General features: G+C 43.5%; 1 protein-coding gene across 2 annotated transcripts in view; it reads left to right on the top strand.

The window, feature by feature from the left end:
• TXNDC8 (thioredoxin domain containing 8) overlaps positions 1-1,248 on the top strand; it is a 40,356-nt gene extending 39,108 nt beyond the window's left edge. The window contains exons 5-6 of one of the 2 annotated variants that reach the window (XM_060299940.1): positions 198-263; positions 1,186-1,248. In XM_060299940.1, the coding sequence (XP_060155923.1) occupies positions 198-263; positions 1,186-1,248 (129 nt within the window). Of the gene's footprint in view, positions 1-197; positions 264-1,073; positions 1,098-1,185 lie in introns of those variants that run through there. The other variant, XM_060299941.1, reaches the window with a different exon arrangement.
• Positions 1,249-12,548: the final 11,300 nt, after the last annotated feature.

Below are 12,548 nucleotides of genomic sequence, written 5' to 3' on the forward strand. Positions count from 1 at the left end.
AGCCTGAGAGGAGTATGAAACTCCCTTCATACCCTAGAGGCACCGTCCCGCTGCCACTGACTCTTAAGAAAGAGCCTTTTGCAGATCCTTTCTGACACCTTCCTCCCCTGGTGGCCAAGGCCAAGAGAACTATTTATAGAGGAGATGGCTACAAACCAGACAACCCAGATAAATCATGAAATTCTCCACCCACTTAGGTAACCCTATTCTCAAGAATCAAAAGAGCAATTTGCTGTTATAGAAGTGGATCCCTGAGCGAGCCGGTAAGTGAAACGGGATCAAGACAGACGCACAAGAGTGGGGTTTACCTTCAAGGAACAGAACAAACCATGATGCCCACAGGCACCACGCTGCTATAAGGGGAAGCAGAATCATTAGATGTGGGCATAGTTTCTTCTCTGCTGCACACTGAGCACTGAAGTTAGTTCTAGACTTTTCTAACCCCTGCCCCCAATGTCCTAACACCATTTCTGGCTGCTGAAACCTCCCTCACTGGAAACTCAAGTCTTCACCCAATCTCAGCCTCATTTTACCCACACTCTTCCTTCTCTCCACCCACCTCATACAACTGGTACTAAACTGATCATGAATAGTTAAGGGTCTCTAACTTCCATATTTCATCAAACATAAGATGTGCATTGACAGAGACACCCTTATTTTATCTCCTACTGAAAAGTGTTCCAAATAAAATATACCATCCCCTGTGAAGTGCATCCTGATTCAGAGATGTGAGAATTTGAAAAGAAAATGTGCTTCTATGAATCAGTTAATTAAACTACTATTACCTGGGCTAAGGTCAGGGCATGGGAAATCACAAGCCATTTGATTTCAGGGGATCATGTATATGAATTAACAAGCCCTCAAGATCAGTGTATAAACGCTCTGAGAAGTTTCAGTGATTGGGTTTCCTCATTTCCAACAACATGATATGTTTTAGATCTTAATTTAGAGGAACATCGTGGAGAATTATATAAATCTGGCAACATATTAGCATAAACAATTTTGAAAAGGTGCCAAATAATTAAAACATCAGAAATTTAATGTGTTTAATGTATGTTTAAAGTATCTTGCAGATGATGGAAATGAGTAGAGGATAAGTTTATAACCAGGAACAAAATTCCTCAAAGCTTCATCTTTGCCATGTTTGAACCAATAACTATTTCACCTTTGTGTACCTGTGAACAGATTTTTGAACTTTGTGGAACTGATGCTAAAAAACTGGAAGAAAAGATTCGAGAACTAATGTAAGCTGATCTCCAAGACAAGACATACTTGCAACGTTTTAAAAGGCCACCGTGATTGTGTTTGTGTTTTTATTTCCAGCAAACATTGTAGTGTTCTATTGATCTCTCTCCTAATGCTTTACAGGTTGAATCCCATATTGCCATCTCACTGCAAAAATTGTTGGAACTCTTGTGCTATCAGAGATTGTGGCATTTGCATTCTCTCACTTGGCCTTTCCACTTACTCTGAGCACATTCCTTACGCAGCGTCCTTCACAGCAGAGGCCCTGCACAGCTAAGTAATACCAGCTCGGTGAGAAAGTTTTCCAGAGACTGTGGAAGATGGGATCCACCTCAGCAATGAAGAAACAAATAACTGTCTTATTGGCCTGGTGCACTCCAAATACATAGAGGCCTCTTCCCCATTGAGTCATTGTTTGTAGTACCAAATTCTCCAGTTATCACCTTATATTAGAAATGTGCCATTGGATAAAAGCACATATAAACAGCTATGCTTACATATATAAAAACTTATTACATGCTAGGCAATATGCCAAGCCTATGTACAGAGCCGAAATTCAGCCTCTGTACACTGATACTGAGTGGAATCTTGGAGACAGTTTTGGATGAAGTAGAAAAGAATTGGTTTACTGCTTTGCTGGGCAAAGGGGGCCACAGTGGGCTAATGCCCTCAAAACTGTGTGTCCTGACCTGGAGGGGGTAGTGAGGAGTTCTATAGTAAATGGTTCAAAGAGGAGGGCGCGATCAGCTCGTGGCCATTCTTCTGACTGGTTGGTGGTGAGGTGACTGGGAGCCAGTAGCATCAACCTTCTGATTCCAGGTGCTCTGGGGTCTGCATGCTTGTGGGCAGCATACAGTAAACTTCTTCCACCTGGTGGCGGTTTCGGTACAGTAAGTCCCTTACATACGAACCTTCAAGTTGTGAACTTTCAAAGATGCAAACGTGAGTTCGCATGTGCAGTCACGTAAGTTAGTTCACGTGTCTGGCGTACATTGTCACGTGCGTGCCTCCTCTACAAGGGGTTGTGTTTTTGTGTACTTTACAGTACTGTATAGAGTACAGTAGTACAGTATCTTTATTTCAAGCCCAGGATGTCCAGAAGCAAGCATAAAAGCAGTGGTGATGTAGCTGGTACTACTTTAATTTTCAAGGTACTGTACTGTAAGATTAAACGTTTTCTTTATTTTTGTGTTTGTTATGTATTATTTGTGTGAAAAGTATTATAAACCTATTACAGTACAGTATTCTAAAGCCAGTTGTGTTAGTTGGGTACCAAGGCTAACTTTGTTGGACCTATGAACAAAAGTGGACTTAGGAACACACTTTCGGAATGGAACTCATTCGTATGTAAGGGACTTACTGTATCTGCAAAACAGCTCATGGATATTGTTATATATATCCCTTGAGCGGGAACCGGGAACTCGTCCCAAGGCCACACTATTGTTTTTTTTGTTTGTTTGTTTTTGTTTTTTGCGGTACGTGGGCCTCTCACTGTTGTGGCCTCTCCCGTTGCGGAGCACAGACGCGCAGGCTCAGCGGCCATGGCTCACGGGCCCAACCGCTCCGCAGCATGTGGGATCTGCACGGACGGGGGCATGAACCCGCGTCCCCTGCATCGGCAGCCAGACTCTCAACCACTGCACCACCAGGGAAGCCTCGCACTATGGTTTCTTGACTCCTCCTCCCTTGTCTCCGCATCCCCTCCCTTCCCTGATTAGCAACTATTTGAACCTGCCCCTTGGAACTCAGGGAAGGTCATGGAGGCTGAATGAAGCTTATTTCCTACAAACAAGAAACAGAACACAGAAAGGCTTTTGTGCCCAGGAGGCTCACAGGATCCTGCTCAGTTTCAAGCCTTTTGCGTCCATCACCCTGTTTAACCTTTGCAACAATCCTGTAAGTAGCCATGTACTAATAAATGTTTAATTGGCTCTCTGGGAAGAAAAAAGTTCCAGTTTGTAGTGATTGCCAATTTCGTTGGTGTAAGTACTTGGTAGATTTCAAGCTACCAAATGATGTCACTAAACATGGAGCTGGGAAAAGATGGGCCTAATAGGCTCTCGTGAGCTGCTTAAGATTTAGATCCAGGACACCAGTACCTACAAATGAGGTACTACTTTTATCCCTCTCTTCTTACAGAGAATAGAAGACACAATCTAGTTAAATTGAAACCGTGCGACTCAGATTGGGAATTGAACCCACGGGCCAGGACTCAAACCCAGCCAAAACCCAGATTGGGACTTAAACCCATGTTAACTGAGATCGCACACCTGGCCTCAGAACTTAATCAATTTCAGGTTCTTGATGTCTCATTGCAGAAATAATTCAGTGAGAGACAAAGTGATAGGTAAGAAGTGGATTTATTTAGAGAGAAATACACTCCCCAGACAGAGTGTGGGCCATCTCAGAAGGCGAGAGTGGCACCAGGGTATGGGGTTGTCAGTTTTTATAGGGGTGGGTCATTTCATAGACTAATGAGTGGGAGGAGTATTCCAACTATTTGGGGGAAGGGATTGGGATTTTCAGGAATTGGGCGACTGCCCACTTTTTGACCCTTACGGTTGGCCTTGGAACTGTCATGGCACCTGTGGGTATGTCATTTAGCTTGCTGATGTGTTACAATGTGCAAATACTGAGGCTGAAGGTCTAGTGGAAATCGACTCGTCTGCCATCTTGGACCCATTTGGTTCTAATCAGTTTATGTCATGTCCTCGGGCTACGTCATTCTTTTAAAGGTTGTGCCCTGCCCCCTTCCATCCTGTTTCAAAATGACTTGCCCAAATTTTCCCAGAAGAATCCAGTGCTTTGAAATTTCTTTCATCTCTTCTAAGGGATTGATAGGAATTTCTTCTCCCTTCAGGAGCACTGCCCTGGCATGTGGTGAAATGTCTCATTTACATATATCTCAGTAACACAATGTAATCCAACTTCCTTTCCTGGGTCCTGTAAAGCACTGGGTTGCTGCATTCTGAGAAAACAGGGATTTGCAGTCTTGCCTCCAACAATGACTAGTCCCTTTACCGGTCCCAAATGTATATCCTCCTGCTGTGTGTTCAGGCCTTTCTGCATCCACAGTAACTTTTCATTTCAATACTGACAGTGTATTCTTTTAAAAGACATTTTAAACTCAACCTATAGGGCATCAACAAGGCTCCTAAATTGATTCAGGTGACCACACATGAATAGCTTCGGCTGAGTCTGTGCACACACAGACAGTGACAACCAAGTCAGACCTGCCACCTGGTCCACTGTGATTGTGAGATGCCACTCCTTGTCAGGGGCATCTCAATTTCAAAGACGTTAAAATGTGAAATAATGTGCACCTGGAGTATTCAAGCTCCTTGATCTCACAATTAAATGTTAGCTCAAGAGCAAAAGGTTGGGGGCTTCCCTGGTGGCGCAGTGGCTGAGAGTCCGCCTGCCGATGCAGGGGACACGGGTTCGTGCCCGGGTGCAGGAGGATCCCACATGCCGCGGAGCGGCTGGGCCCGTGAGCCATGGCTGCTGAGCCTGCGCGTCCAGAGCCTCTGCTCCTCAGCGGGAGAGGCCACAACGGTGAGAGGCCCGCGTACCGAAAAAAAAAAAAAAAAAACTAGCAAAAGGTTAAAAGCAAACTGTCATAAAAAGGCTGTTGTACTCCTTCTGAATGATAAATTGATCTCAGTCCCTTGAAATGCAAGTATCAGTTAATCAATGTTTACCTCACTAAGGAAAGGACAAACAGAGGAGGACTCCCGCAGGGAGCAGGGAGGGGTACAGCTCTCTTGACCTTTCTTTAACCTTGAGTTGCTTATCTTGACCCTTAGGATGTTTAAGCTGAAACACTCTCATAGGATGGGAGCATGTTCTCTTTCTCATCTCTGATTTGCTGGTGTTCAGCCCAATGCACAGACCAGAGGAGATCCAGAAGACACGAAACTAAATTCAATATGGAACCCTGAATGGGAACCTAGAGCAGAAAGGGGCGTAAGTGGGAAAAAATGGTGAAGTGCAAGTAAAATCTGGTGTTTAGTCCTCAGTAACATACCAGTGTTGGTTTCTTAGTTTTGACATATACTATGATAATTTATTAACATCAGGGGACTGGGTGCGAGGTATATGGGAACTCTCTTTACTCTCTCTGCAGCTTTTCTGTAAATCCAAAATTATTCCAAAATATAAAATTTATTTTTTAAGATGCCTCCGTAACGTGGCTATAGGGGAGAAGCACTAGTGTTTTGTGAGCGCGTGTTATCCCTACTTGACCATGATGTGACCTGGGAGTGCTTTCCCATGAAATGACTGTTGACCTGATGTCTTAAAAATGAGGAAGTGTTTTATGAAAATCACAGGTCACAAGGTTAAAAAGCCTGGGACTTGGAGATTAGAAGATCGTTTTGATTCCAAAAAAGTTTTTTTTTCTTTTTTACTAAAAAATCTTAATTATTTTTAGTGATGCCTTAGGCAGAGTAGGGCGTCCCCAAAGGAAAAGAACCAGATATAGCTTTTTTCAAATTTATTTTATTGAAGTATCGCTCATTTACAATGTTGTGTAATTTCTGCTGTACAAGCAAAGTGATTCCGTTGTACGTATATATACATTCTTTTTCATGTTCTTTTCCATTATGGTTTGTCCCAGCATATTGGATCTAGTTCCCTGTGCAATACAGTAGGGAGATACAGTATACAGATACAGCTTTTTGACATAAGAGAAGCCATTTTAGGCCTAAACCATTTTGTGATCTAAGCCTGGCCATAATGCTTGCCCTTGACTAGATCTCAGTAATTAATGATCTTAAGGGAACAAAGGAATGAAAAGTAGTCAAGAAACAATAGTTCAGAGATAAAATAGAGTCCTAGTTCCTCCTCAAGGAATATACATCACAATCTGATACAGAGCTTTGAGTTCTGCAGGAATTAAGACCCCTACCCAGGTGGAGGATGTAACTGCTGAGACCCCAGATTGGTTGGGGCCTAAGGAAAGAGGATGGTGACCTCTGCTGACCCTCCTGACTTCACTCAACTAAAGCTTGGACTCTGTCAACCTTTGCCCCAATTCTGTGTTGAATTCTCTTCAGCTCAAGCCCCTTCATAAATATGCATGTACCCTTAGCTTAAAACTTTCCCAATTTTGCAGCTGGGGAGACACTGCTTTGGGAAAGATCCCCAGTGTTCTCCTGACTTGCTGCGAGCAAGAAATCCTTCCTTCTCCTGCTCTTCCGTTTGGTTGTGTCTCTTGGCAGCTAACCCAGTTGTTTTGGTAACAATGCCGCCACCTTCCAGCCCAGACCCCGCCTCAGTGGGGCAGATGGAAGCCTTCATGAAGGCTTGAAGGCTTGTTTGAGGTTGCGGGCAGGTCTCACTGCTTGTCTGCCTGAACAGAATCAAGCCTGGCATTTCTGTTTCCCACTAGCCTGACCTCACCACCGGGGTGAGGATGGAAGGTTTTATGGCTCCTAAACTTTAAATCTTTGGGCCCAGATATACCAGGACAAAGGAAGAAGAGTTCCTCTCTCCACCAAAGCAAGAGCCTGGTGGGGCCTGAAGCTGTCACTCTCCGGCATTCCCCAGACATGCCATTCTATGGAGCCCAGGTGATATGTGAGTAAGGCTTAGACAGAGGCTGGGCCGGATGAGATTTCCATGCCAGGGATCTCAGCTTGGAGCTAGCCCGCTCTAAAGGGCCAGACTGCTGGAAGGTCAAAGAGTGTGGCCAGGGAGCTGTGGGCCAGACTGAGGCCCTTGGGCCTAGACCAGCACTGGCATTAGTACAGGAGAGTGAATATTCCTGTTACCGACCTGGGTCCTTGGACTCTTTAATCAATAGAAATTGATGAGGCCAGATGAGAAATTCAGGCAAGGTTTTACTGGGACTCATGCTGCAGCACGAGGGAGCAAAAATAAGAAACAGGTGCCCTTGGGAGTGGGTAGCAAACGAAGCTGGTTCCTTAAATGGAGTGAGGGTAGGGGCAGAAAGGTGGGTTGGGCAGGAGGGGTAGCTTGGGCGGTCTGCCTGCCTCCGTGGTGGTGCTGTGTGCAGGCATGATGCGAAGTGCCCTGCTTTTGTTCTCCGCACCTCAGAAAGGGCAGTTGGTTTGTGGCCTTTCTGTACCTTATTGTTCATAATTACCCCAACTGCACATGCGTGCAGTTATTTATAGTTTCTTTGTATTTTGTTGCTCAAGGAGAGATTTATCCAGATGCAAGCACTCCAGTAAAAGGTCCCAGGTCCCAGCCTATCTCATTCCCATCACCTTGGCTAAGGCCTCCACCCATCCCCAGAGCACCGGCTACTGTAGGGAAGATGGCTGGGAAATCATTCTATAGCAGGTGGCAGTGGAAAGATGGAGTTCTGTGCACGAACGTGGAATGTGTGCACGTTGGAGCAATGAAAGTCAAGGACCACCTGTAACCAGTCAACTTGTGCAAGTCACTGGCCTCTGGAAAGGGCACCCCCAAAATTGTCTTTGGAGAAGAGAAGCAGGATGGAGGATGAATTCCATGCCCAGATGTGCCATGGATGGAATCACCCAGACAGCCTCCAGCGTTTCACGTTCTGTAGCATCTCTGTACGTGATGGAGCAAGAAGATGTTTCATTTTCTTCATTGTTATTTGAGTCGTGCCTTCCATGTCAGCAGTAAAAGAGGATACGTGTCGGAGTCCCAGAGAATTCCCTGGAAACCAAAGTCTTCTCCATCTCACTTTCAGCAGCCAAGGTCTCAACATAATTTCTCTGGCTTAAGAGTAGAAGAAAGGGGCTTCCCTGGTGGCACAGTGGTTGAGAGTCCACCTGCCGATGCAGGGGACACGGGTTCGTGCCCCGGTCCGGGAAGATCCCACATGCCACGGAGCGGCTGGGCCCGTGAGCCATGGCCGCTGAGCCTGCGCGTCCGGAGCCTGTGCTCCGCAACGGGAGAGGCCACAACAGTGAGAGGCCCGCGTACCGCAAAAAAAAAAAAGAAAAAATGTAGAAGAAGGGTCCATACTTTGATAATGGCCTTTCTATTTTGAGAGGAATAGAGAATGGGACATCACTTAATTCCTGCCACGTTGTCTAATGGCTGCATTGTGCATTTTTACCAGCGCCATATTTATTTATTAAGCACTAACAGTGTTTTATAGCTGAGATAGGACCCAATGATGGTTCATAAAATGCAGTGTAGTAGGCATTTTCTTAAGACCAAACAAAACATATCGGAGTACATTTACTGCATTAATGGTGAGTATTGTTTCATGAAACACGTTTAGTTACATGTATGTTTATACTAGGGTCACAATGTAAAATGTATTTCTCACCGTGGGTTCTGGCGAGGCATGACTGAAAGCCATTGCTATAAGGGTTTCATCTTTGTCAGGGATGGCTAGGTATAGGGGTTCTCAAAGTGAGGTTCTGGGACCAGGAGCATCACCTGGGAACTTGGTAGAAATGCACATTCTCAGACACCCCCCACCCGCCTCTAGGTACCCTGAATCAAAAGCTGGGTGAGGTTGGGGGGGCGGTCATGGGAGGAACCCAGATTATTCTTTTTTTTTTTTTTTTTTTTTTTGCAGTACGCGGGCCTCTCACTGCTGTGGCCTCTCCCGTTGCGGAGCACAGGCTCCGGACGCGCAGACTCAGCGGCCATGGCTCACGGGCCCAGCCGCTCCGCGGCATGTGGGATCTTCCCAGACCGGGGCACGAACCCACGTCCCCTGCATCAGCAGGCGGACTCTCAACCACTGCGCCACCAGGGAAGCCCCAGATTATTCTTTTTATTTTCTACTTTGTATTTAATTAAGTAGCTGTTGCAAGAAGGTGTACACATACTAAATACATCACATTTAGCTAACCTCACTGACCATGGAGACCAGCACTAATCTGCAGTCTTGTTCTTAGCCCAGAAGGCACATCCCCACCTTGAAGCAGCACCCTTGAAATGACACTGAGTTACTTATGTTGACTCCTCTGCATCTTGCCTAGGCCTTCCCACCTTGTTGGTAGACTGAGGAATCCAGTCTACCAACTGGACGCACACTCACATTTGAGCACCACTGATAAAGTCCATCAAAGGATTGTTTTACAAACATGAGTGAGGCCCAGCTCTACAGTGAGGGTAATAATCAAACTTTGTACGGCACAGCAATGTTTTTGTGCAGCCGTTCACAGCATTACTTCATTTCTTTCCAAAAATAACCTTGTGAGGCAGAGAAGGCTGATGTTTTTATCCTCATTTTTCTCTCTGAAAAACCTAGGATTGTCCCTGCTTGGATAATAATTTGGTTTTAATTGATTCTTAACATTAAGCTAAGCAAAACCATGGAGTGCCAAGTGGGCAACAATATCTTGTTAACTAGAATTCTTATCACTTCACAAACATTCATGGGAAGCTTTAAAACTTCTTTTATAAATGCAAATTAAGCCTTAAAGCAAGCTTGTAAGATAACTGAAATTCTGTTTTAACCTGATGGACACCAAAATGACTTTGCTAAATTTAAACTGCATTTCAGTGGAAACCCATGGTCACTGTAGAACCAAAGGGAATTGAGCCTGTTGTTTGTTTGCTGTGATGGTTTTTTGTTTTTTTTTTAATATTTATTTATTTGGCTGCGTCAGGTCTTAGTTGCAGTGCGTGGGCTTCTCTCTAGTCGTGGTGTGTGGGCTCTCTAGTTGTGGTGTGTGGGCTCTCTAGTTGTGGAGCGCAAGCATGCAGTTATCCCATGGCATGTGGGATCTTAGTTCCTCGACCAGGGATCAAACCTGCGTCTCTTGCATTGGAAGGTAGATTCTTAACCACTGGACCACAAGGGAAGTTCCTGCCATGATGGTTTTTAAATAAAGCAAGGAAACACTAAAAACAAACAAACCATCAGTGAGGCATTAGAACCAAAGAGGAATGACAAAAACAATTTGCAACTCTTATGATCAGTCATGAGGCTTATTAATTTCACACACTATCTTATTTAATCCTCAAGCAAACCTATGATATCAGTAACAGCCCCCTTGGTACCCATGGAGGATTAATTCCAACACCTCCCTCAGATACCAAAATCCATGGCTGCTCAAGTCCCTTGTATAAAATGGCATGGACTTTGTATATACCCTGCAGACATTCTACTGATACTTTAGATCATGTCTAGATTACTTATATTACCTAAAACAATGTAAATTATATACATAGATGTAAATACAACATAAATGCTGTGTAAATAGTTGCTTTCATGCAGCAAATGCAAGTCTTGCTGTTCGGAACTTTCTGGAATTTTTTTTTTAATATTTTCTATATGTATCTGGTTTTATCTGTGGATGCAGAACCCATGAATATGAAGGGCGGACTGTACTGGATTTCTATAAAGCCACTGCTCCCCCAGATGAGCCTTATTCATTCTCCTAAAAACAATGGGGCTTTTCTCCAGAAAACTCCTCCATCAATATGGAAAAGGCTGGGTGGGAACTTGTCACCAGGTAAGAACGCAACCTCAGCCAGGATTCCTTAGCCCTAAATTTTCCAAGCTTTTGTCATTTGCCTGCCAATTTAATTATCATTTACTTCTCCTATTCACTACTTGTATATGAATACATTTATTTTGCAACAAATCTTTTTATCAACACACCGTTTTCTAAAATTATTATTGAAAAATAGTTGATTTATATTAGTTTCAGGTATACAGCACAGTGATTCAGATACACACACACACACACACACACACACACACATATATTCGTTTTTAGATTCTCTTCCATTATACGTTATTTATTACAAGATATTGAGTATAACTCCCTGTGCTATACAGTAGGTCCTTGTTGGTTATCTATTATATGTCTGTATATATATATGTGTGTGTGTGTATATTTTAATCCCAAACTCCTAATTTATCCCTCCCCCACCCTTTTCCCTTTGGTAACCATAAGTTTGTTTTCTATGTCTGTGAGTCTATTTCCATTTAGTAAATAACTTTGTTCGTATCATTTTTTTAGATTCCACATGTAAGTGATATCATATGGTATTTGTCTTTCTCTGTCTGATTTACTTCACTTAGTATGATAATCTCTAGGTCCATCCATGTTGCTGCAAATGGCAATATTTCCTTCTTTTTTATGGCTGAGTAGTATTCCATTGTGTACTACATACCACATCTTCTTTATCTATTATCCATTTTTTATCCATCTGTCAATGTCAGCATACCTTAAATAGAAGACCAGTATTGTTCTCAGAAGGAAAAAAAACTTAATAAGCAAATACATTGAAACAAAATCATTCAATGATGAAATTTGGTATGTGGCCAGTCAAAGACTCAAAGGCTGAGTGCTTACTCTCGCCTCCCCTCCCCTCTCCTCCTCTCTTTTCTTTCTCTCTTCCAACAGGATGAACAACTATTAGAGAGGTGTTAAAGATAGAATAGCACCAAATTAAGACTTTCTTCTTGAGTGATCAGTATTGAAAGAGAATAAAAAAGGTATCAAGAGGGGGTATATGGAAACTCCCTGTAGTTTCTGCTCAATATCTCTTAAACCTAAAACTCTTAAGAAAAAAAGCCTATTAATTTTTTTAAGTGTACTCATAAAAATAAAATTAAGAGTTTTAAATTGAACAACAACAAAAAGGACTAACATTCTCCCTGAATGAGTCAAGGCTATTTAATGCTGCATTCCCCATACTACCCCAAATCATCAGAAATTACTACCTGAAATTACCTCTCGTGGTCACATGGGTCCATGGCTTCCATTTTGTGAAAACGTAGCCAACGTCTGATTATATGAAAAAATAAGAGGAAAAAGCAGAGATGGGATGGTTTCCTGTTGATGGCAGAATGAAGTTGTGAATCACTCATCTTTCTGCCAAAGCCGTTCGTGATCTGGTCCTCATGTTCATGTTTGCCCTCCTGCCATTGCCCACAGACCCCAGGCATTATCATTATGTCAAACTCTGTACTCTTCCCTGCATCTGGAATTTCCTCCCCACATCTCTGCCTGTCAAATCTTCTTCAGGATCACCCAGCACACACACCATTCCTTCAAATGGGCCCACACAGTCATGTGAAGCCCCCCTCGGCTATCCCAGATGGGGAGAGCGTTCTTTCTCTTGGGTGTCTGTGGAGCTGTGTGTGCACAACCATTAGAGCCACCATCTTTTGTGGGGTGTGATGGATTTTTACATCTGCCTAGGGTACCAGATAAAATACACGGTGCCTAGTAAACTTTGACTTTCGGGTAAACAAAGGATAATTTTTAGTGTAAGTATGTCCCATGTAGTATTTAACTGGGTGTCCTGTATTTTTTATTTGCTAAACCTAGCAACCCTGTGTTTGTCTCCCGTGAGACTTAGCTTCCTAGGAAAAGGGTGGT

The sequence above is a fragment of the Globicephala melas genome, chromosome 6 (genome assembly GCF_963455315.2).
Source record: "Globicephala melas chromosome 6, mGloMel1.2, whole genome shotgun sequence".
Taxonomy (NCBI): Eukaryota; Metazoa; Chordata; class Mammalia; order Artiodactyla; family Delphinidae; genus Globicephala; species Globicephala melas.